Source organism: Anolis sagrei, chromosome 1 (genome assembly GCF_037176765.1).
Source record: "Anolis sagrei isolate rAnoSag1 chromosome 1, rAnoSag1.mat, whole genome shotgun sequence".
Lineage (NCBI taxonomy): Eukaryota > Metazoa > Chordata > Lepidosauria > Squamata > Dactyloidae > Anolis > Anolis sagrei.
Genome location: NC_090021.1, coordinates 245,373,307 through 245,400,201, shown reverse-complemented (window position 1 = coordinate 245,400,201; position 26,895 = coordinate 245,373,307). Strand labels below are relative to the sequence as shown.

At 40.3% G+C, this 26,895-nt stretch overlaps 1 protein-coding gene across 1 annotated transcript in view; it reads right to left on the bottom strand.

The window, feature by feature from the left end:
- CD81 (CD81 molecule) overlaps positions 1–26,895 on the bottom strand; it is an 83,952-nt gene that overhangs the window by 33,199 nt on the left and 23,858 nt on the right. The window contains exon 2 of the mRNA XM_060768469.2: positions 8,506–8,620. Within this exon, the coding sequence (XP_060624452.1) occupies positions 8,506–8,620 (115 nt within the window). The remainder of the gene's footprint in view (positions 1–8,505; positions 8,621–26,895) is intronic.

The following is a 26,895-nucleotide window of genomic DNA, read 5'->3' as shown; positions in this document are numbered from 1 at the left end:
TCTGTAGCATCTTTCAACCAAATGCAATACAAGCCAATGCCAGCAGAAAGAACAGGGTTGTGCCTTAAAGTAACAGGAAAAGTCATTGCCATCTTCACGAAGGGCTGGGAAAGAATTCTGTTTGTCTGAGACTGTAGAGAACTATGTCAATTGGACTATAAATGATCAGAGCTAAAAGCAAAAGCAGGATTAACACCCATTAAGATTGGCCTGAGACAGAACTAGAAAAAGAATGTAGAATAATGACAGAAAGGCTTAAAGATGAAGCAGCAGTGGGAGCCACTTGGTCTCCAGATTTGCTGGACTCTAGCCAATATAGCCTGTAATAAGGAATGCTGGAAACTACCTTGAGGACCATATGGTTATCACCTTGGAATTAAAGCAGCAAGTAGATACTGATATATCTACTTGTTTTAATTCCAGTGTCAATAAAGTATCTAGGAAAGAAGCTTATTTTTATGGTCTTTTTATGTGTCCTCAGCTTCTAGGGTTGAGAAAGGTGAGGTACAAACGAAGTAAATGAATGAATAAATAAATCCTTTGCTCCTTGTCCTCAGAAGATGGCAGGGGGTTTGACTGGATGGCCACCAAGGTCTCCTCCAACTATAATTCTAATTTATTTTAGCAGCATCAGTATTAGGAATATGAAGGAGGCGAAAGAAGACTGGAGAAATAAATGTTTTTGGTGTTGGGTTGCAGAATAACGTCTGTAGTAAACTCAGCAATAATGAATAAACTCAGACTCACTCTTAAACTGAATGAGCTGGTGGAACAATATCAGCATGCATTGACTTTTAGGTGAGCATCCATATGACACACCCCAACCACCTATTCTGCCATCATCATTGGCAGAAGCTCACATTTTAAATCCCAAACTGTCTCTGAGTTGTGTTTCTGTTTGCACACCAGTATACCTGATTTTTGTTTGGCCCCTGCTAACTTGGGGCGTTGGACTGCTTTAAGTTTGCTTGAAGAACTGACCTGAACCTAACCTTGTCCTTGCCAGAAAGGGAACTGTTCTTGGAGGGTATTCTAGACATAAGAATACTCCTCTTTGGGCTTACAAATGATAGCTAACACAGACAGTACGCATTTTCTTTATACAGAGATTTAACTCTCTTCTTATAGTCGCATGCTTATACTTTTGTGAGGCAACCTGTAATGATTTAAAATCACTTAATAAAGAACAGTGAATGTACCAAACGGTCAGAGATCATGGACAAAACATCTCTACATAAAAGAGCAGATATCTTGCAGGACAAGAACTAATCTCGGAGTTGACAGGTTACAGGAGGAACAAATTAAATTATCCTTTCCTGAACTCATTTCATATTCTAGAAATAAAATCCAGAAATTTGAATAGAGCCCAGAGGTAAACTAGTACTAGTATAGATGTTGCAGGAAAGGTGGAGCATATCCTTTTATTCCTCCAGTCCCAGAGACAGCACACTGTGGTTACCCCATCTTGATGAAATAAAGACATGTCTTATGATAGCCAAGTCATTTCTGCAGAATGGCAGGAGCTGGTGCCCCAACTTAACCTGGGATAGGCATTGCTGCCCAATGTTGCCAGGCTGAAAAGAAACACAGAGGGAAATCACAACCGTCTGTCAGAATAATGGCTGAGCAAGACTTGAGACACTCGTCCTGTATTTATTTTTGTACTGTCCCTGCCATTTACTGTAGAGCAGTGGAACTTAACCTATAGGTCCCCAGGTGTTTTGGATGACAACTCCCAGAAATCCCAGCCAGTTTACCAGCTGTTCGGATTTATGGGAGCTGAAGACCAAAACATCTGGGGAACTATAGGTTGACAACCACTGCTGTAGAGTGACATGGCTATAAGAGCAATTAAAAAAGTATTATGTGAACACAGAATCTAAATCAGAGCAGTTTGTTTAAATGTCCCTATAGTTGGGCTTTTGAAGATTTCACTCAGGCAGAGGTTAACAAACCTTTTTATCAGGGTTTGCTGTCGGTGCTATCTGCACGCCTGCAAAGGGAAGCAATACCAAACGAAGGAAAATTGCTACCTTCTATCCAGAGCAGACCTGCTGAAGCTAAACTGCTATTGCCCAGCTTTCTCAGTCCCAGTTCTGGGCCTTTGCATTTGGCCTTCTTAATAAATTACTCTCTTTTGGCAGTAGCATGGGAGTGGCTGCTCCATAAATAACAGTATTTAATGTGTGGAACAGCTTAATCTTTGAAGGAAACAAAACCGTTTTCAACCAATGTCTTCAAAGTAGGAGCATTTAAAAAAGAAATGATTCCAGATTAGGCTGCCTTTACAACAAAGGTGTGCCTCAATTCTTTTCTCCTAGTGTTGCTTTCATGTTTGAGCTGCAGAAAGATATGTTTTGCAGTTAATCAACAATTACTTTGAAGTTGTTTCTGACTTAATGAGAACCCTTACATGAACTTATCATGGAAGATTTCTGGCAAGAGAGGAGGACCGCCTTTGCCTTAAATTCCTCCCTGGGAGAAAGGCAGCATAAAAATGCAACAAAGAAAGAAATAAACAAATTACAGGCATTAACTTTAAGAAGATATGTTTTTGGAAATACAGAAAAGTTTCTATTAACATGCATGTCTATCCCAAGCTTTATAGCATCCTCCTTCCAATCTTTTTCTTTCTGATCACAAGCATCAAATAAAGATCACTTTAAAGGTGACTTGTGTTCCCTGAAGGCTTCCAGGATTAAGGTTTAATTGTGTTAAGAAAGAACAAACATTTAGCTGGGGGAAGAAATTACAAGCCTCCATGCAGGGGGAAATTTTTTTGACAGCCAGCTTAAAGGTTGCCAACTCTTTACATGCCATGTACTGTCCCCTACCCAACATGTGCCAACCACCAGCAAGGCAATCAGCACAACCTGTAGTCATGGGTAAACTCTGATAACAGAAGTAAATACTGCAGAAAATACTGAGTATAGATATCTCCAAGTGGGGAAATTTTCGAGGATGAGAGTGTGAGCAATTTTGGTCTTAATTTCCTTGAGCCACAGGATGGAAGTAAGAGCTGGATGATACTAGCTACCCACTGCCTCTACGGAGTGGTAGCCAGATGGTACCACCAGTGATGGCAAAAGACTTGAGAATGCATCACGGATGAAGCAGCTCCTTTTTCTTGGCCGCACCCACTGCCCTCAATTTCACATCACTGCCTGGTCCTTCCCTCCCTCCCTTCCAGGAGGAGCTCTACGTTCTTTTAGCTGACAGTAAACAGGCGCCCGGCACTGAGGCCCAGACTTGACAGCCAGAATTGCAGCCAAACCCAGGGGTGGGAGGGAAGAAAAGAAAAAAGCCTCCCTTCTCCTAATACTGAAAAAAGCCATCCAGCTGCTCCACTTGCTCTGCCAAAATAGAAGGAAGGCCTGCTGGAGAACAAACACACACACACACAATTTGGGGTGGGGGAAAGTGGGAGGGACGCTTCTCTGCTAGGCAGGGAGCTCCATTTCTGGGAAGGGAGCTGCAGCCATTCAACACAGACACACCCAGAGAGGGAGCCATAAATGCCTGTCCCTGCTGGGCTCCTAATCCTCACAGCTGCCTGTTGCTTCTCACTCGCCTTGCAATGTGTCCTCTTAAACTGGCTGGATAGCAACAGGCCAATCCTACTCACTGTTATGCTTGTGTATGCTGCAAACCTCAGGATGCCTTCTGTAAATTCTGCCATGACACGAAAACTCTGTATGCCTTGATCATTCCCCTTCAGCCATACGATCTGGTAGCACATAATAAAGAACCCAGCAAACTGTCTTTATGTTGGAAGTATCACATTTTTGACTTTGGTTTCAAAAAGGAAATGTGCTGAAAGTTGCAAAGTTGGAGAAGCAAAGAAAAACCTACAGATTTGAGTAAGAGTAGATAGGATTAGGATTTTCTGTACAGTTATCAACTGCTTCCTAAAGTTTACCCATACTACATGGAGAACTATTATGCCTTCATATCTCAGACCGTCACCAGAGCTACTAAATATGAACATTTACGTATTGCACCATTCTTCCCTTCCAGGCGGCACTTCATTAATTTCACTGTATGTTTGTCCAATATGTTCCAATTTGCTAGGGAATTTTCCATGCAAAGGACAGTTCTGCATTCAGTTCTAAAGTGGCTGAAATAACCCTGGCAACATCTATGAAAGCGTCAAATGATACTAAGGGAGCTGTGGGGGTGGAACTGCACAGCAGAGCAGCCTACGCTCTAGTATAGTGGCCAGCTGCGTTCTTGCCATGAAGCAGAAATGCTCGAGTGGAGCAGAGACATCAGAGCTAAAGCAGGGTGTGGCAAGTCTGCAAATGAACCTCAGTTACAAGTCACCAAAGGCTTCAGAAATGGAAAGACAAGTTGAGAATATCTGATGAAAACACTCTCCTAATACTACCCAATGGAAACTAGAAGTTTCTCTAGCAGTCTAAATGGAAGCTCTGCTGAAGATTTCTGGAAGCGCAAAATGGAGGCTGCTCTCCAAGAGGATGTTATTGTGTAACTGAATACGAATCCTTACTCTATTGCTATTTTGAAACTAAGCTCTTTCTGTATTCAACATATCAGTTTTTAGCATGTCAACTTCTATTATCAAGGGCTAGGAAGGAAGTAGCTATGCATTTCACATACAGAAGTGGTAGAGGTATTTCCTATGGAGTCAGGAAGTAGACTACTGAATGTTTAGTAAGAAGTGCCCTCCCAACACAAATTACCAAGGTCTATCAAGGAACTTGATGATAAGTTCACACCATAATATAGAGCAGAAACAGGGAACATGTGGGCTTCACCTGCTATTAGACTCCAACTCCCACAATTCCCCCTGGCTATGCTCTTTAGAGTTGATCAGGAGCTACACAAGCTCCATCCTTCCATTTTACAGTTAATGCTTTGTACAAGATATCCTTTAGGTTCTGTGAATCACTTTAAAAATAACTTTGGTTTTATTTCCCAAAACAGTACATAATGACTTGTCTATTTGCCTTTCACTGATTCTGTGCCCATTTATAATCACAAGATAAGATGAAAGCTTCCTGATCCTGACCACATCAATGTCTCCAGCCTGTAGCATCAATGGTGGGTGGGAATGGGTGGAGCTGGCCTACCATTAGTAAGATAAAATGACTGCTTCAGGCGCCTGGAACAACCAAACTCCCTGGTTGTTCCCCAGTGTGGAAGAACAGAACTGTGAATAATGGCCTACTTGAGCGGGCTTCCCTTCAAAACATTCTGCTCCCTTGGGTGCTCTGAAGAACAGTATCTCATTCTAAGTGTTCCAGTAACTCTCAATTCACAATGCATTGGACTTCTGTATATGGAATGGGGAGAAAGAGCAACATCTTGATTTTTGCTGATTATGCAGAATAGGTGGTATCTAAATAAGGGCTTATGCTTTCCAAGTAAGTTGGAAAGTTTACTTACAAAACTAAGAGATCATATGAAGCCCAAATGCACTTATACATACAGTCAGGCAAAGACACATGTGCCTGGAAAGCATGACTCATGCTGATCATGACTATTTTCAATTGAAGACAACTGTTGTGTGACCTTATGAGTACAACAGTGGTTCTCAAGCTGCAGGGAGAGCCCCCACTGAGAGTCCTGGATCACCTGAACACTCTCTCTCTCTCTCTCTCTCTCTCTCTCTGTGTGTATACAAAAGTCCTAGGGAGGGATAAGCTCCCAAGAAAAGGAAATATCTTTCTTTCCTACCAGCTATATTCTGAATAGATTGCAGGTCCTTAGTAAAATATCCTCACTAGATCACACTGAATTTGTGGTGCTCAGTGCTTCCACAGCCACTATCATCTCAATGTGATATTGCAAGATGAGTTCTGAATAAATGGGTTCAGCTTCAAAAGAAAAAAAGGATTTAGATTAAACATTCGAGATAATGTTCTAATGGTATAAGCTCTTCGACAGTGAGACAGATTGCCTCTGAAAGGGGTGAACTTTCCCTCACTAAGAATTTCTCAGTAGAAGCTAGAATTTGTTGAAGTGGTTGATTTCCAGTACAGAGGGGATTTACAATAGAGGACCCTTGAGGTACCTTTCAGTTCTGTGATTCTGTGAATTCAGAAGTATTTCTACATTCCTTTTATATTCTCCTTTAGTAAGCTCAAATCTTGTTCTATTTACCTCTTAACACCAGAGTGACACTCACTACTATAGCTCATGGTTCTTCACACCCAGCTGCAAAGGCATGTGCACAGCCGCATGCAAATTCAGCTGTGGAACAGACTGATGCTGGGTAGCTTCCTCAACGTATGTGCACACCTTCAGCTCAGTTTAAAACATTTGGGGAAACACTGCATACTACTTTTCAGAAACTTTGTTCTACCCTATCTTATTCTGTTCAACAATATGGGATGCTGTATAGGATTAGCACGAGCAGGATGACAGGTTGAGTCACCCTGGCAATCCTTGGTCAACACTACTATCAAAAACACAAAATATAATAATAAAACTTTATTTATATACCGCTCTATCTCCCCGAGGGAGACTCAGGGCGGTTTCCAAGTAACATCACCGAAACATAGAAAGTAAACAGCATAACATAAAATTAACAAAACAACATAAGCATAAAATTAGCACAATAATACATGTATATTAAAAATAATCCTGCCTATTCAGAGCAATTAAAAAGCTGGAACAAGGCTAGTGCAAACTCAAAATATGAGGGGGCCAGGAATTAAGTACAGTGCTCTAACAGGTTAATAGCAATAGCAGGTACGGATCTGTGGCTGCTCATTTCCAGGGCCTATTAGAGGGGTGACCGGGGTAATAGGGAAGAGTGCAAGGCCATATTCAACAATGTTTGGGCTGGACAAGAACTGGTCATTCTCAAAGGCTTGTTGAAAGATATCTTCCTTTGTAACAAAAGTCTTTAAAGCTTCTCCTTGTCACACACAAATCAAGATGCGAAGTGAAAACCTATAACAAGGGTGGTCACCATGCAGTCCACAGACTGCATATTGCCCTGGCCTCACATCACTTAGGTTTTCCTGAAACAGCTCCTCCACAATGCAATATTTTGCTGAGAAAAAAATCCCACATTAAAGTTTTGAATCTCTCACACCCAGTAACAGCCCCAAATCATCCCTTAAACCAGGTCTGCACAATTTGTGGCACTTAAACTGTTCAGAACTTTATTTCCGTTTCCTGAAAATTGTGGTGGTGTGGTCTGCAGAAGGATAGAAAAACTCAAAAACGGTCGTCCATTTACCTCATGCATGTTCACTACAGTATAGTTCTGTGAATCAGCAGTCTCAACCTTTAGCCCCCCCCCCCCCCCGGGCTACTAGCAATTGTAAATTCCAAGTGCATGATAGGGCTATGAAGTAAAAAAACCAATGAAAAGTTGCTTAAGAACCTTAGACTTTCTTCCCAGGTATTTTAAATGGAACATTAAATAACTCATGTTGTCCGATCCAAAGCTCAGATCTTGCAAGCTCAAGGATCTGGTTTCGTTGATTGAGCCTATATCCACCTTTAATATGATCTTCCTCTTTTTCTGTTGTTTCATTGTCTTTCCTAATGAGTTATGCCATCTCATGATATGTCCAAAGTCTGATAGCCCAAGTTTGGACATAACTGGCTTTTAAGAGAGGGTTCAGGCAAGATTTGCTCTCAATCCCATTTATTTGACTCTTTGATAGTACATGGTATCCACAGAATAGCCTTCAAATGAATCATTGCAGTAAGTGTGACTCTTTTATATCTCTTGTCATGATATAGTCTATATTGGCAAAGTTAACCAGTTAAAGGGATTGCAGCCCTGGTTGGTAAGTGCAGAGAGAGAGAGGGGGGGGGGGGAGTTCAGAGTAGCTTTAAAAGAAGAGAAGTACTGACAATGACAGTAATGACATTGGTCATTCAAAAAACCATTACTGATAACACAAATGTCCCAAAACTGGATAAAATAGTTTAGTTAATATATGTAGTGTCATGAGGAATATTTATCTTGACTGAAATTCTGGTGGCAAGAATGTAATTTTCTCATGACTCTAAACTCTTCCTTTGAACATTTACACAAACACACACACACAAACACACACCTGCCAGATTCTATTTTTTAAGGACTTTAGATACAATTTAAGTACCCAAACCATAGCTTGACAAAGAACCAAAACGTTTTCTTCACTAATATTGCATTGTTCATACCAAAAGTACTTTTTGCAGATGAGTTAGAATTATTCCATTTATATACTGCACCTAAAACTAAAGGCATGAGCCAATAAGCCATATAATTTCCATATTGTTAGTAGGAAGAGAATTTTCATAGGAAGGTACTGTGTTTGCCATTTTATATAATATAGATCTTTTCCCCCCTTTTTCTTTGTTCTGCTTTGTTAAGTACAGTTAATATTCTGGAGAGCTGCTATGGGCCAACTGTGTTACATGGGCCACACAAAGAAATCCCCAAAGTACTTATTAATTCCAGTCACTCGTACACTCCTTTCCCTCATATTCATTTTGAAAACCCACTCCCATGCACTCCCACTTTTTTCTGCTTACCGACATAATATGTGCTAGGAGCCTGATGGTCATTTAATGTTGAGCCCAAGATAGTTGTCGTCTTTGTGTCATGACGAAGCCACAATGCCACACCAAGAATTATTCCTCCAGCCAGCTGTTGGGAGGGAGGGGAGAATAAGAAAAGCAGGCTGGTTAATACAGCTGTGATCCATTTGAACGCATGATATGCAGAAGCAATTTGTGTCACAAAGGTTTGTTTAAATTATTTCAAGATTCAATCTAAAGTGGATCAAACATGTAAATACACAGTCAGTTAGATGGGCTATCTTAGATAGCAGACGTTGTGGTCTAATTAATCTGCGAATGGAGGAACAAGATTAGCGAAGAATAATCTAAGTACCAAGAGATAATCTATTGAGCTATTGAGTAGGAAAGTGAGGGGAAAATTGTAACATTTATGCTTACTCTAGCATTAGTAGGGAATACTCCTTTAATAATAAAGGAACGGCTGCCCTGTTTCTTGCTGTTGGTCGTTAAGTTGTTTCCAACCTATGGTTTTCTTGAGCCAGGCCTTTCCCGGGTCAGCCAATGAGTTTCATGGCTATCTGAGGATTCAAAACCTGCAGTCCAGAGCTGTAGTTCAATGCTCAACTCACTATGCCATGCCCCAAAGCGTAGCTCAAAATGTGTGAAACTTAGACATGTGAATGTGGCATGTATTCTAAGTTGACCCCGAGAGAGCACATCATTAATTAATTAAAATTAATTTGAATCTGTGTGAAGGACATTATTAAGACACTGGGAGATATTGCAAACAGACCAGTAGGTGGCAGACACCAGACTGCTCAGAAGCAATAACTTTGAGGTTTGGTCCAAATAACTGCAGCTGGTTTCCGGTGGGGCACCAGAGGACAAAGCTATTTAAACTCCTGGTCTTTCTCACTGAGGGTACAACAACAGCTCTGCTTCTGTGTAACTCAGCTGCTTGGTGAACCTTGTCCACTCTTGATTCTGTGTATGTGTACTGAAGGAGAGGAGAAGAACTACCTCACTCTAGATTATGGGGAAAGCAGAATGAGAAAAGGCAGGGATGAATGAGTAGTGGATGATGAAGGGAAGAGAAAGAAAAAGGAGTAAGATGACAAAGGGTGACAGTTGTCATATTCCTCAGTAGACTGGTACATTTGCACTACTTTGCTGAGGAGAATTAGGAGAGGGGAACTGAATTTGCAGTAAGAATGGCAAGAAGAGAAAAGCCATAGAAACAAAAGACTGGTGAAAATTGAGAGAGTGCATACAAAAGTAAAAGCACATGGGGAAAACCTGCTAGTTTCTAATTCAGGCCGAGTTGGCACTGGTTGAATAAATATTGGAGTGGAGAAATAGTACTGGGATAGGAATAGTTGGCTTGAATTCAGTTAATATATTTCACTATAGCAACCAAGTAAGTAAGCAACACCGCATCTCCAGTGCATGATTAATGTTAGGAGTCTGTGTATAATATACAGAGTTTTATGACACTTCTGAAAATGTGTAGCACAGAGAACTGAGTAAAAAATCCAACCTCCTAAAATCTTGATTTTTTAAAAAAACAAAACGATGTATAGCCTTGGTCATTGCAAAGCCGATGAAATGCAGAGAATTGGGAAAGCCCCCCCAGTTTGAATGTCACCTCTGCCATGAACTTACTCCTCCCTCTTTCTTGAGAGAAAAGCAAGATTTGAACTGATGTTTTTCACTCCTCCTGGCCTTCCCAATACTTCAGCTACAGGATCAAAGGGATTTACTCTCTTCCCCCTGCCTGCAACCTGACAGTGTCCCCTAACAAAGGTAGAGTTCATTAGTGAAGTCACTGGAAATCCTGATGAGATCTTACAAGGCATCACCCAGACCTTTTCTAATTTATCTTGTCATTTTAAAGGGCATCAAAACATGATTTCTAAAGTTGCATGAAAACTGGCCAGAATATTGAATTCTACACCTCCATGCCAAATATTAGCTTATGGAAACAGCACACATTGCTTTGGCAGAACGTTTGGCAGCATGTGTGGTGTCTTTTGGACCTATCTTAGACAGAGTAGTGAAAACATCAACAAGGGGCACTCTGAAATGCCCGTCAAGTCTTTACTGGCCAATGGCATGGTACAGAAGATTAGCATGAATTCCAAAGAGAAGTGCTCTCTCTAGACCCCTAGTATAATCCTGTGGTCATTTTTTGGCAGACGTTAGCCACAGACTCATGCTGGAAGCTTAGAAGGAACACTAGATCTAGACCATCACTAGATCTTTTGAACAATGTTATGGTTTTCAAAGCCCTTTGTGTATAACTGAAACTGAATTAAACACATAATACACGGACCTACTATAGTTTTTCTGCTTCATAAGATGCTAATCACCAATAATGAATCCAGATACTATGGAAATAGCAACAATTAGCCACAAAAAAGAATACAATGCATAAGATAATTCTTGGTAAAGCTGAAAAAAGTTGGAAAAGAGGAAGGCCACATTTCAGATAGAACGAGTCAATAAAGGAAAGTACAATTCTGCATTTACAAGATCTGAGCAGAGCTCTTATTAATTGGGACTCTTGGGGTTCTCATATTTATAGGGTTCCCACAAGTTTAAGCCAAAGTTAGGAGTAGTTTTGTGAGATACTGTAAAAATATAAGGGAAGCTTAAAAGGGAAAATCAATTAAAATCAAGGATAAAAAGGCAATGTGGATTATTAGCAAGCAGTCAAGTTTCTGTGGCAAATTAAAATATGGAACCATGAACAGCATTCCAAGTAATAAGCACCAACATATTATTTTCACACTAATCCTACAAAATCACACAATTTGGGCATGGCTAGGAAAAGCACAGACTTTTATTTTGCAGGGTATGTGTGGATTGCTAATAGGAATGAACCTACATCTAGTTCTGCCTAGCAAACCTGGTGATATGGTAAACTTTGGCATCTACAGGCTGGAACAAGACATGAAATCAGTTGGAAAGGAAAAAGGGAAAGAGGTAGCTGTGTAGGAGAAGAACACCGAAGCCAAGTTGGATTAGCAGGGGATATATGATACAGCAGTGCCAAAGAAAGAACCCATATTTTAAAAAAATAAAAGAGAAAAAACATGCAGAATGCGTTAGCCACTACTATGAACAAGAGGCATCTCCTCTTGTTCATAGTTCCTCTAGAGAGAAAACACCTAAACCCCCTATCTGTCACCCAAGTGCAAACCATCCACCCATCACTTTATTTATATCCCACCTTTCTCCCAGACTCAAGACAGCCTACAAAAAAAGGAATACCACAAAACACATATAGTTTTGAAAAGTAACAATCCCAGAATTGAAACAATATTAAATATCTCTTTGATCTGCTCCTTCTTGCTAGCGCAGCACATAAAGAAAGAGGGATGCTGTGATGCCACACCAAATGTGGCCAGTTGCATCTTGGAATCAGAAGACCACGGTGGTTATGCTTCTTATTACCAACCCTATCAGCCATGACCACATCTAGGGAAGCTGGAGGAAGGGAAAGGAGAGGCCCTGCTCTTGGTCCCACCACCATCGCAAATGTGATTGGTGGGGACGAGGGACAGGGCCTTCTCAGCAGTGGCCCCCTATCTGTGGAACTCTCTCCCCAGAGACATTGGACTGGCCACCTCCCTCCTAATGTAGCTGACTATTTCCTGCCTTTCTACACCAATCAAACCAAGGTTTAGGGTAGAATAAAATACTGTAAAAGGGAAGACAAATTGTAATGGATATGGGATAAAAATCAAAAGGAAAAACAAAACCAGAGATGGCGACAGTGCAAATCACTAAACAGGAGAAACGCAGGCTGAAAACAAAGAACTCACATTCTTTTGGGCCAGGTTTTTGAAGAGGCTGGCCCTAATCCTATTACTCTAAGCAGCTGGGTGATAAGACTCAAATTCCAGAATACTCCATTTTCTGACTCTCTCCGCCCTCCCACCCACTCACCATATAAGTTTGGCAAATATATCAAGTGATTACTAGAAATGTTAAAGTGGAATTGGGAATTAGATCCCTTGCTGGAGCGATAAAGTAAACATCTGGCATTGTCACGGTAATTCTGGCTTCCACTCCAGTATCAGATAAATAAGAAAACAGCCCAGAGCTGCTCATAAAACCGAAGAGGAAAAGCTAAACATTGGTGCAGACTGCAACTTTGCTTTTTCTGCTCCACGTTAGGAAGAACTTTGACAAATTGAAAACATACTGCATTGGTCCTGATCTCCATGCACGCTGATTTTCCAAAGTCTGTTCCAAGTCACCAAGTCTGCTTTCCATGTTGAAGGAAAAGGTCCCAAATGCTTCAGCAACACCACACAGCTAAATAAAAGGCTATGTTTAATGTTTAATTTTTCAAGAGAAAGCTGTAGAACAGGCTGGCGGACAGGTTCTGCAGAGGAGCCCAAATTGAAACCTAAGAGTGTTTAATGATTCCACAACTGTCAAAAGTCTTTTAAAAATCAAACTCTTTGAAAGAAAGAAATTAGATTCTCTAACAGTAGTTGAAATATTAAGTATACTTCACAGTTATTCAGTGTTATGAGGATATAAAAAGTTTTAGCGTTTCTTCCCACTTTATGCATCCCAATTAAAGTTTGTCCTCCTGAAAATGTAACTACCCCGATCCAGTCTCCAGATATGTCTGAATTCACTCCTCACCACTAGTCAGATGACTAGGGATGCTGAGAACATCAGGACAAAACACTGGACTCAAGTGAAGGCCCCTCAGTCAGTTTTCACTTGCTTTACTCACTGAGCTGGTAAAGCCTTAAAGAAAAACAAAGCAACTCCTGTAAATGCAGCTACGTCCCGATGCATCTGGACACAGCTTTCAAGTATATACTTGACTTCTCTCTGATTTTAAGAGGAAACTTCTGGCACTCTGTCAAAAGATATTAGAAATAAATCTTCCCTTCCGATACTAAAGACATCTGCAAGTCTCACCAGCTTCAATGTAAAATTTATGTGTGTATGATTACAGCCAGAGGAGAGGAATATAATTGCATTTACTGGGAAGAACTGCAACTCCAGATCTGTAATAATTTAGAAGAACATGGCATTACAGTATCTCCTCCTTAAAATCAGATGTTTTGAGTATAAAATGAGGGGTTGTGTAGTAAAAACCATGAGAAATGCCAAACCCAGGCCATTTCACTCCTGTGAAGACTGGCACACCCTTCATCACATCCGGTATCTCAGAAGTATCCTGAGAATTTTTCCCCAAAGTCTGTCATTCAATTCAGAAGGGACCTATATGTTTCAGTTCCTATTTAGTAACCACCATTCTAGTTTCTGTACATGGTAATTAAAGTAGGTTACTTGATTTGAAAGATCTTCTCACCTATGTTAAGAACATTTCTTCTCCAACAAGGTGTCAGGTATCTAAGTATCAGAGAGATTGCTACTGAGTGAAAAATTGGGTACGGCAGTCATGTATTGTTTTGGCTTTGTAAGAGTAATGAGGATTTCAGGGGAAAATGCCATGGGTTATTTTAGCAACATCCTCCCATTATAGTAAAGTACAGTTTTAATATAATTCGTGGTTTAAAAACTGGGTATAAGAATGAGTTTGGATTCTGCATTTTTGTGGAGAAGATCTTATAATATTTGCTTATGTGATACAATCTCTTGGAGATACATATGGTTCATTTTTGTTTCACATACTAATTTTCTGTGTGAAACAATAGTTTGTTATACTAAAGCATCAGAAAGCAAAGGTGTCACATGTGTCACTCTCAGTCACCCATGTGTTTTCTTGTTTTAATCAAGGTCACAAACAAACATCAAATTAAGCCACTGAATTCAGATTTTTAACCAGGCGGGGAAAGTATGGTTCCCAGACTATTTTTTAAAGCTCTTTACTCAGTTGACACCCCTCCCTTCCATAATCTGCCACAATCCAATTCTCCAAAACTGGATGGGAATGGCCAAAAATGAAACTAGAAGTAAACATCTGCAGTCGTGTAACCTTTAGTGAGGAGTCAACAAAACAAGAAATCCCATCTCCTGGCATGGTTGCCTATCTTATTTCTACAACAACAAATGTCTAAATCCCACAATTACTTCCAACTAGAGTAAATCCATTGGGGCAAATGTTGAATGCTAAACTGGTACTTACTGAAATTTGATTCATTCAGTCGGTCTACTTTAGTTGGACCTACCAATTGAATATAGGAAAAAGATTTTATGATTTTATGATATTTGTATTTGTCTGTGTGTGTATTAGAATTACTGTAGATCAGTGGTTCCCAACCTATGGGCTGTGACCCACTAGTGGGCCACAATACCTAAAATAAGGTCTGCAGCTCCAGATTATTAAATATGGTTTTCTGTGGGAGAGCAGATGGCGACTACTGGATGGCATATGTTCTGTACGAAACTAGAGCTGATGTGGTCTATCCAATGCAATCTTATGAATCAGCACCCCAAATAACCAAACCGAATCTAAAGTTGACCAAAAACTGATTTGTAACCCTTTTGATATTAATGTTGGAGAGTGTTCCTGGGTCAAAGTGGTCCCTGGTCAAAGTGGTCCCGGAACAAAAAAAGGTTGGGAACAACTGCTGTAGATGTTAACCCTAATTAAGTAAGAGAAGGGTGATACTTTGGGTCCCATGTGTGTATTTCCAACTATTTGTCAATTTCTGGTCAACCCGTGAATTTTACAGGGTTTTCTTAAGCAAGAAATGCCATTGTCCTAATTTGAAAAATAGTTTCCAGCACCTACTATTCCCTGGAAGACCCTCATTCAAGAACCAGCTGGACATGAATTGATGGGATTAGGTGTATGTATATATGTGTCTTCAAATACCTGTCAATTTATGACAATCTCTTGGATGTTTCAAGATTATCTTAGGCAAGGAATACTCAAGAGGTGGTTTTGCAGTTTCTTCCTCTGAAATACAGCCTACAGCCAACTACAAACCATGGTTAACCCTGCTTAGCTTCCAAGATCACACAGGATCTGGTGCCTTTACTGTATTTAGGCATATAGGTGGATGTAAAATGTTCAGCATACAGAATGAGTAGCAGAAATACTGCACTTTCCACTCTTTCCTCCAACTGTGCATATTTTTTTTCTTTTAGGTGAACTAAAAAAGACAGCAAATGGCCGAAAAATGTGAATTAAATATGAATGGTCCTAGATCTCATAGCACCACATTTATCTGTTCAGTAAGAGCAGAAGTTGGAAAAGGAAACTTAATTGGAAAAGCCACTTAGATGGCATTGACTTCAGGTTTCTGTGAGTTGTAGTCTAAAAAGTAATTTTCCTAAGCTCATGGTAAGAGTTTTTTTGCCCAAAAGGGCCTAGCTTGTGGAATGTCCTTCCCAAAGAGGCTCACACCACACCCTCCTGTCTTTCCGACCAAACTCTTCTATTTACTTCCTAGATTTCTCCAGCCTCTATTACGAAAAAACACATATTAGTCTGTTTTTGCACTGCTGCTATTTTCTCATTGCTTATTCCTGATTTTAATGTACCTCACAATGGGAATATTGTTACATGTAAGTGCAGGATATAAGTCAATTACATTTTCTAAAAAATGCAAAGCCAAAAGGGGAATTAAATCTTGTAACTTTGTGCCAGCAGACTCATTAACACAAAATAAATGGGTGATATCTTAAAAGGCTAATTATTCACCACAGCTCTTCTCGTAAGGAATTGAGGACTCTCTTAATAAAACTCTTTATCTCCCTCCACCCAACCCCTTGATCCTATTAGGTAGAGAAATGGTAATTCACACATAACTGCTCAATTGAGTGATTAATCACTAGTTTGATCCCAAACATTAGCACAATACCTGCAGGAAAGAAATAGCCGAGTTTTAACATATGTACGACAGGATATTGCTTTTAACATGTCCACAACTGACATAATACTCAAGATGCACAGGCCAGGTTTCCAGAACACAATCTGGGATTAAAAGCACAGCTGCTGCTACAGCAGCAGTAAAAGATCAAGCACTGTTTATTTGAGAACAATAGGGCAGAGCCAAGAAAAGAGATGGTACAGTATGCTAGAACAAAGTTTATGAAGGTTGTACATTATAGCAACTAAGCAGTAACAGTGCCCTGTTGCATGTCACTAACATCCTGATCTATAATCATCATCATCATATTCCGCCCTATCTCCCCAGAGAGACTCAAGGCAGATTCCAAACATAAAAGGCAAACATTCAATGCCCGAAATACAACAATACATTCATAGTAACTAAATTTAACAACCCAACATATAAACACGAATTATGACCTGACTTAACCAAAATTAAATAAAAAACACAACCTGTTACATCAGATATAAGACAAAACATCAAACATTGAACGGATCTATCTCTTTGTCTTAGAATCAAATAGTCAGATATCTGTATCTATGAATTGTGCCTAAACTACCCCAGTTAAAAGTTTTTTAAATAAAAAATTCAAAAAGGCAAAGCTTAGTTATGTCATTTTATACAAGAGAATCATTTTATTACACCACTGTATATTATGAAACTTGAGCGTTCATCGATTTTGATGCCCAGAAGAGTTCTCGAGTCAAACCTCAAGAGATACCAAAGGCCACTGTATTGAATCTGCTTATTTCAAGACTTTACTTGTTCTCCATCATGTATAATGACATCTTCCCATTCCCCTGGAGACACACTTTGCATATGATCTGCTTATTCAAAGGACCAGGAAGACACCTCACATTTCCACACACAACAGACTGCTCCTGGTAAATCTGGGGACTCCTGTCTGAGCTGTAAGATGGGACATGTATTTTAGAAATGTGCATGCCTACTAGGAATTCCAAGCATCATAGTCTTTGTCTTAGTTTTAACTTCCCCTTTTTATGGCACCTCAGGCCTATAGTTATAACTTCCTCCTACCTGTCTCCACTTTCATTGTTTGTGCCCAAAGTCTCTTACTCATATTGATTGCACAAACTCAAGTATCCTCAATCCAAACTGTTGCATTTATTTAACTAATAATCAATGTATTTTTACAGGATTCAATGTGACTGCACCCCAAGCAGGACTGGAATTGGAATTTGGACTCATATGCTCTCTCCTCCATCATACTTTTGTTCCTTGCAATGCATGGAGATTCTACATTTAAAATCTGAATGGACACTCTTCTGAGTATGTTAAGAGTGCATCTATACTATAGAATTAATGTAGTTTGATACCTCTTTAATTGCCATGGTGCAATGCTGTGGAATCATGGAGTGAACTGCAACTCCCATGATTCCATAGCACTGCACCATGGCAATGAAAGAGGTGTCAAACTGCTTTAATTCTACAGCGTAGATGAATCCTAAAACTGAAGTAATGAAAGATATGGCTCTATTTTAAGGAGGAATTAACAATTCAGAATATAAATTATTATCTTAATAAATATCCCAAATGTAATTCCCCCCCCCCCACCCCCCCAAAAAAAATCTGACAAGGGCAGACTGAAGGAAAGTCATATGCTTAGCTTAGACTATTCTGGCAGTCTCCAAATAGATAAGGAAGCATTCTATTTCACCAAAGATGAAAGTGCAGCAGGTGCTTTTGAAATCTTGGAATGGAGACGGGTTTAAAGTAAACCTGAAGAATAAATATGTTATGATGAGTCCTTCAACTCACAAGCTTGGCCTAAGACTGTGCTTTTCAGGTTATTTGGTATGGGATACCGGTAGTTGCCCCCCCCCCCCGCCCCCGCCCCCATCATGATAGAGACTGATACAATATTTGTGCCCAATAGTTATAATAGCTATTTTCTTTCCTGGAAACTCTGCAACAAACAATAGCCAATGACTCAGGATTTAGTACTGGTCCATGGCTGTGTAGCACTGGCCTAAGGCACACAAAAACTACAGGATTGTAAGGTTTGCTCTTTTTTTTAGTTTTGTTTTTACAAGAAGCTTTAGCTCCACTGATCAGAGCTCGATGCAAAGGCTTTTGTTCTTAATACCGAAATAAATCTGTGCTCTTTCTCACAAAAATCAATCCCATGTTTTCCTCATAGTAATAGTATTATTGATTTGTCACTGTAGTCTTGCAGTTATTCAAGTTCTCTTGGTAGCTCCCAAACAAAAATACTGCAATACAGTGTAAAAATATAAAAGCTATGAAATTGTAAGGAATGAATGTCTGTATGCATGTAGAAGAGCAGAAGAAGCAGGCCTGAAGAAAACAACATGGAGTCCCCGCAAAGCATTATGTGGGACGGCCTTGGCAGCTGAAGCGAGGACGCAGCAAGGCATAACTGGATGACAATGGACAATAAGATGTGCGACCGAGCATGTAAGGAGTGCACGATGCATACAGGAGGTACCCCATAAATCATGATGCCTGGAGTCTGAATGTCCCAAACTTTGGAGAGAACAAAGATTTGGGAGGACGTGAAAGAGAACGGGACAACTTGACTGTTGAGATGAAGAAAAATGGATTTTGGCCTATAAATGTAGGGGGCTACTGACAATCTGCACGTCTCCTGATCCGCGGCACCGGGAGCGTCCATCCCTCTTCGGAAAGACTGATCACCTTCGCCGGAAGAGGCCTGTGTGTGTGTGAGTATGAATAAGTGTGTGTGTGCAAGAGAGCTCTCCTTGATGTGATTCTGATATGATTCTGTAATGATGGTATTCCAATAAATGTTACATGAATAGTGGCAAAACCAAATTTGGTCTCTAAAGTGTCTCATTGATGTAAGCTACCTTACTATTCCTTATACACTCTGCACAAAAGAACAGGAACCTCTTTGGGTTCATAATAAAATCAAGTTTATAATTAAAACATGAATTTAGGGCGGATGAGGCATCTTTGTGTTAAATGATTACCTGTCTGTTAAATGAATACACATCAGAAACCTTTTGAGCATTTTACTGTAAATCATTCAGAGAGTTAAACCCACCCTTTCAAAACATTCACATTCAAAACGTTTTGAATTATTGGTTTATGTTGAATGTGGTCTGATAGGACCTCCAATGCACTCTGTTTTAGTTTGCCATGTTTAATGAGTTTTTATTTTGGTTGTTGTATTTTATGATGCTCTTATGTTAATGAGTTTTATTTTAGGGATTGCTTTGCTTTTCTGTTTCTATGGACAATTGTCCCACATTTGTTCCGAGTCCCTTCAGGGAGATGGTGGTGGGGTATAAAAATAAAGTTGCTGTTGTTATTGTCGTCATTGTCGTCGCCGCCATCATCATCATCATCATCATCATCATCATCATCATCATTATGCAAGTGTGGAGAAGAGCAAACCATCGACCACCTACTACAATGCAACCTGAGCCTGCCACATGCACAACGGAGGACCTTCTTACAGCAACACTACAGGAACTCCAAGTGGCCAGCTACTGGTCAAAAAACATTTAGTATCATGCCAAGTTTTTAAACTTTTTTTAAAAAAAACCCCATTATAACTGTACTCTTGGTTTGCTTCTGATCCAATAAATAAATAACTGCAATATGGAGTCTTATGGCTAACATGAAAAAAACCATGTAGCAGAAAGACCTAAATTCCACTCATCTCCAGTTTTATGAGATTGTAGAACCTCTTTTCTTTGATGGCTGGTTTAGAACAAAGGGCTAGTGCAGCTCATAGCAATAATATTTTAACAGTATGAAGCAACCTTACAGAAAAGCCACAGGCTCAGGCGAGAGCAAACCTCCCGGAAGGAAGCCAGGTTTACAATACTGTATACAAAAGGCACAATCTTGACTTGAGGGCAGGAAAAAGAAGGCTCTGACCTTGGAAAGCTACCTCTGGTTGCACGAGAGTTCCTGTGTGTGCAAGATCACAGGCAGCCTCTTGAATGCTTTCTTTGCTGCCAAAGATTTATTGCTTCCAGGAAAGAACAGTGACAGCCCTCCATTTCTCTCTACCCCACACCTTGTGTGCTTGTAGGCCTGTGTGAATGTATGCTCTCACCTACACACACACACACTTTTAATGAGGAAGAAATTCAACTATGGACTATCAGGGTCTGAAAAAAATAAAATGAGACATGGTCAACATTAAGAAAACATAAGCAACCCATTTGGTAAAGACCCAGTTTGCTCAAAGAAATTTTTGGAAAATCAGCAAAGAAAACGAAGTGGGAGTGGGGTGGGAAGCCAGGTTCTCTGGGTTGAATTATGAAAATTCCTCCCACTTCCCAATAAGCCAAAATCCTTCATAATGAAAAATGTTTCCAATTCTAAAAGCATTGTTTAAAAATACCAATTCAAAATCCTCATCACTAAGCCCTTAAATGTTCATTTTTATAGGAATCATTCAAGGAGGACCAAAAAGAGAGGAGAGGGAACTGCATTCACACTGTCACACCCTAAACCCCAACTCCTCTCCAGCAAGACCCATGGGTCTTCTTCAGTTCAAGAGCTAGCCTGAAAATATCATGACTTCCACACTCAACCATTTCCTCCAGTCCCTGTTAAACCACATGGCAACTGTTCCACACATTCAAAGATGGAATTTGCTCCAGTTTCAGCCAAAGAGGCAGCGTTTATGCAGTTTGGAAAGCACCAGCAGGCATATTCCTCTGTTTGCTATTTAACTCTCACTGTCTGCCTCTATTCCCCAGTTGGACGCTCCTGACATCAGAGCTTAGCTGAGAGGGGAATGCCCTAGGGGAGTACAGCCACAGGCAAATTATGACAGTGGGGGAAGTATTCTGCTCTTCTTAACTCATACCCTCCTAGATGCATTCCTCTTTTAAGCCCAGATTACGCAACCTATCGCTGCTACTACCCTTATTACTTGATTGGGGAAATTCAACGCTTAAGCATACTTGGTAGTATCAGCACATCTAGCTTGCCACACAGACACCTACAACCCCAAGGCATATCCATCTCTCTCTGTGTACAATTACATTTGAAGAAAGTGGAACTGCACCGATCTATTCCTGTTTTTCGCACACTCCCAGAAGTAAAAACTCCTTCCCTGCTCCTGATTTGGCTCCTACAGATGCTCTATGGGAGGGGAATTCTCCTTTGAAATGAAATGTTTTAAGACTAGCTGCCCACACCACAAATCAATTCTCATGTTAATGATTCACTGAACAACAACGACTTTTAATATTTAATCACAACTTGTGCTTCAGGATCTCCTTCCTAAATGAAAGAGATTTGAAATAACAGTATATGGAAGATTTTCCTAGTATACAAAGAGAGGATACAGGATGAAAAAACTGGCAACAGAGGCTTTCTTCTTTTATCCTATAACAGCATCATCTCTTTTTCTTTTCTTTTGGTTCACTCAGTTTCTATCACTTTGCTTTTCTACAGTGAACCAAGCTATGACACTATGTACTTGCTAGTATTAAAATACTCCAGGTGACAAACCTAATATTTAGGTTGGAAACCAATCCTTATATACAGTAAGCTCTAACGCAGCCTTCCCATGCCAAGGTAACCAATTAAACCAAAGTAACAGGCTGATTTCCATATTTATTAATGCATGAGGTATCTGTTTTTGCATTCTTCATTGAATCACACCACATTTCCACAGAAATTATCCATTTACTTATGTTCTTATCTTGATTAAGGACTACAAGTAGAAGATAACTAAAACATCATTTGAAAGCTTATCCTAGTGGCCAATAACTACTGCCACTAAAACGGCATAATGTTTCATCTAGCTTCAATTTAGAAGCAGTAATCTAAAAGTTACGATCTAATCTTTTCCTGAACACCAGATGCTTTGCTCCTATGTAAACAATAAGCTGGTTTTAAATGTTTCTTGAAAAGGCTGCTTTACATGATCACTTCCAACATGGTGGTCAGGTTGAATTAGGACAGCTGATCTCATCTCATCGGGCTCTTGCTTTGAGTTCTGCCTCCTCTTTCTATCTAAATAGTTCTTTTCCACCATGTCAATGACTTGAATGCTTTTGTATGAAGACACTGAAGAGAGTGGGTTGTCCTTCTTGTTTCATTCCCTGAGTCTATGTATACTAGGAAGCCTAGTTAGTAACGGGTCAGAGAAGATGTTTGGGAAGCGATTGTGTCAATAACCACAGTAAGATTTTGATTCCACTTACTGACCTGAGCTTCAACAGGACAGTCGGTGGTACCAGCCATAGAACCCTCTAAGAGGCCTCCTAGAATGTCAATGGCTCCATTAGCCTTCAAGACCTTTTTAATATGTCCTCCATCTCTGCAGAGGGAGGTTGTGGCTGTGACACTAACCTTGACCAGAAATCATCTGTCCATGATAATTTGGCGGTATTGGTCACCAGCCCACAAATCGTATGGCACGAGCTGAAAACTGCATCAAGGGTATGAACTGCCAAGTGCGTACTATACTGCTGAACAGACAGCATCTGGCTTTCAGAAATCCAGCCTTGAAGAGCAAGATCCTTGAAACAAGAAATAAGATCTGCTCTTTTGACATAGCAAGGGTATGACAAGGACTGATCTCATTTACTAGAGCAGGTATCGGTGCAACTAAAAATAAGTTCTGAAAAGTGGCTTGGCAATGGACATCTTTCTGATGTAAATCTTCCAACTCCAGACAGCACACAATTCTGGTTTTGATTCCTACTGTGCACACCCTATCTCTCTTGCTCTCTTCAAGGCTTCTCTCTGTGTGTGTGCGTGTGTGTATGTATATGTATGTATGTGTGTGTATATATATATGTGTGTGTGTATATATAAATATAAAAATGAGATGGTGACACAAATCTAGCCTGGGGCTGAAAAGAAGGGAGAATGTAAATTCTTGCAAAAGAATTCTATACATAAGTATATAAGTGAATCAGAGTAAGTAGATTATCAGCAAAATGACACTAATGACTTTCATCTCATTTCAGCCTTTCCACTCTTTATAAATTCACATCAGAACTGCTTTTGTTTTCTTCCATCTTACTTCATAGGTAGACCTTTAAGCACATCCTAGAGATAAAATTTAAACCATTGGATTTCTGTCTCATGATTTTGCAATCTCTAGTTTTATTTCTCACTAGAAACCAAGATGACTAAACTGAGGCTATGTATTTTGGACATTTCATGAGACATGACTCACTGGAAAAACTGAAAACATTTGGTAAAGAAGAGCACAGCACAGAAACCAAAAGACTCCATTACAGATGGACTGATTCAATCACATAAGCCAAATTTATAAATAAAGTAGCCATCCCCTGCCACGCGCTGCTGTGGCCCAGTCTGTGTATATGTGTTTTGTGTGTGTATATTTGTATATGTGTGTATAGATTTGTGTATATGTCTATATATGTGTGTTTGTGTTTATATATATGTGGTTTTGCGCATGTTATAATGTATTTCTTGGGGGGGGGGGGTTGGCTTTTTAAGTCTCTTCTGCTGTGTTTTCCAGTGTTTTTATAACTGATGGTCACTTGTTGCCCTGATAGGTGTATTGTGTCCAGGAATCCCAGACATGAAACAATCTGGGCTAGGGAACACCTCCCCACAAAGGTTTCCTGTAGGCAGGAAGAAGCCAGGCTTTTAAGCTGCAAGGCTTTTCAAAGGTTATGAAGGTAGGCAATGTATGTGTATATGTATATGTGTGCATATATGTGTGCATGTGTATATATGCGTGTGTATATGTGTATATTTGTGTGTGCTTGTGTATATGTATATATGTGTGTATGTGTATATGTATGTATGTGTGGTTTGCATGTGTGTATATATGTGCATATGTATATATGTGTGCATGTGTATATATACGTGTTAGGTATGTGTATGTGTGTATATATGTATTTATGTGTGTATATATGAGTGTATATGTGTGTGTGTTTATATATGCATGTGTGTGTTGTTTGTATATGTGTGCAGGCCTGGATCTACTTGGGCCCTCCAGTCATTTTGGACTTCAGTTCCCACAATTCCTAACAGCCAGAACAGCGTGGCTGTTAGGAATTGTGGGAGTTGAAGTCCAAAATGCCTGGAGGGCCCAAGTAGATCCAGGCCTGGAGTGTGAGATTTGTTACTGAGCCCTGTGTCTCTTTTGAGGCCTGTGCAGCCTCCTCCTGGCGTGGCTCCTCCTCCCTCCCTTCCTTTTCCCTCTTGCTTTCCTTGCCTGACAGCTGAAAAAGGCCTCCCCTTCATTCCTCGCTACCTTTTTATATTCCATCTTTGCTTCTTCTGTCCCTCCATCCCTCCCTTTCTCTCTCTCTGAGGAGGCTCTAAAGCAGTGTTTCTCAACCTGGGGGTTGGGACCCCTGTGGGGGTCACGAGGCAGTGTTAGAGGGGTCACCAAAGACCATCAGAAAACATAGTATTTTCTGTTGATCATGGGGATTCTGTGTGGAAAGTTTGGTCCAATTCTATCGGTGGGGTTCAGAATGCTATTTCATTGTGGGTGAACTATAAATCCCAACAATTACAACTCCCAAATGGCAAGGTCTATTTTCTCCAAACTCTACCAGTGTTCACATTTGGGCATATTGAGTATTTGTGCCAAGTTTGATCCAGATCCATCATTGCTTGAGTCCACAGTGTTCTCTGGGTGTAGGTGAACTACAACTCCAAAAAACTCAAGGTCAATGTCCACCAGACCTTCCCAGTATTTTCTATTGGTCATGGGAATTCTGTGTGCCCAGTTTGATTCAATTCCATCATTGGTGGAGTTCAGAAGGCTCTTTGATTTTAGGTGAACTATAAATCCCAGCAACTCCAGCATTACCAAATGACAAAATCAATCACCCCCAACCTCACGAGTATTCAAATTTGGTCGTATTGGGTATTCGTGCCAAATTTGGTCCAGTGATTGAAAATACATCCTGCAGATCAGATATTTAGATTACGATTCATAACAGTAGCAAAATTACAGTTGTGAAGTAGCAATGAAAATAACATTATGGTTGGGGGTCACCACAACATGAGGATCTGTACTAAGGGGTCACGGCTTTAGGAAGGTTGAGAACCACTGCTCTAAAGGCTGCTTTTCAGAGCAGCTTTGCCAGGCTGTTCTGGCTTCTCGGCTTGGCTCCTGAAGCAGAGACAGGCAGCTGCTTTGCTATGGATGGCTGTTTGTTTCCTCCTCTCGCACAAGAGGGGGCGGGGCTAGGTTTTGCACATGCATAGTAAGGTATTTTTATTTTTTAAGAATTTTAAAGCTATTTTCATGGCTTTGGGGTTTTTTAAATTGTTGGTCATACCTTGTGGTATGAGATGTTTGGAGGCCAAATTTGATGACAGTTGGCCCCATAGTTTGTTTGTTTTTAGCCTACTCACAATGCACAGAAGCTTTTAATATATGAAGATATAATCATCATCATCCTTAAGTTTGCAAGACCTGAGTAGCCATTGAATAGGGCCCTGGAAGTTTTTTCATTCATAACTTGAAGTGAAGAGTGTTACTTAAGGCTGAGTCAATTCAGAATGGAACTATTTTCAATGAATCACCATGGGTGGCTACTAATTTGAGTCATGTATTATGGATAAATGATGGCTTGAGCTAATAGAGGACTTGGGCCAGAAATCACTAAAACATTTATGTGCACCAGTGTTACTCAAAAAGGTGTTCCCTGGACAAGTGTCAATTCCTGAACAATTGTCTACCTGTTCCTTGAAAGTTTCTAGGAAAGAACAACATTGTTGTGGACAATGAGCACATGAGCAATATGATACTGATCTTCAGCATATTGGGAAGGGGGAAATAACAAGTTATCTGATGTGGAGGGACTGTAGAAAAAGTGGGCAACCACCAGTCCTTGGGCTGCATAATGTCATAGAATCATAGAGTTGGAAGAGGCCTCATGGGACATCCAGCCCAACCCCCTGCCATAAAGCAGGAAAATTACATTCAAAGCATGCCTGACAGATGGCCATCTAGCCTCTGTTTAAAAGCCACCAAAGGAGTCTCCCCCACACTCAGGGGAAGAGGGTTCCACTGAGGAACAGCTCTTGCAGTCAGGAAGTTCTTCCTAATGTTAAGGTGGAATCTCCTTTCCTGTAGTTTGAAACCATTGTTCAACGTCCTAGTCTCCAGGATAGAAAATAAGCCTGCTCCCTCCTCCCTATGACTTCCCTTCACATATTTATACATGGCCATCATAACTCCTCCTCTCAGCCTTCTCTTCTTCAGGCTAAACATGTCTACAAGTACCTAAAGACAGCAGAAAGTTTAATTACGGTTGAGCCAAGGAAAGATTTGGGGGTCAAAATTATGGATTTTGATAAATTGCTAGTCCCAAATAGGATATAGTTAAATATAAGAACAATAACAACAATATGACCAATGGAAAAGTTGAGGGTCTTTCCATGGAGAGGGAAACTTGCCAATGCTGCCTGTGGGGGTCAGTCACCCCTGGTCATCAGGACCATTTTCTCATTCAGGCATTCAAAAAGGCCAGAAGTGGTGCCATGGTAGAAACGCTTTTGGCCCAAGCCACCATGTACCATGTATGTATCAAATCTTCACCCAAGCTGTCACATATGGATAATACATATCCTTAGATATTTG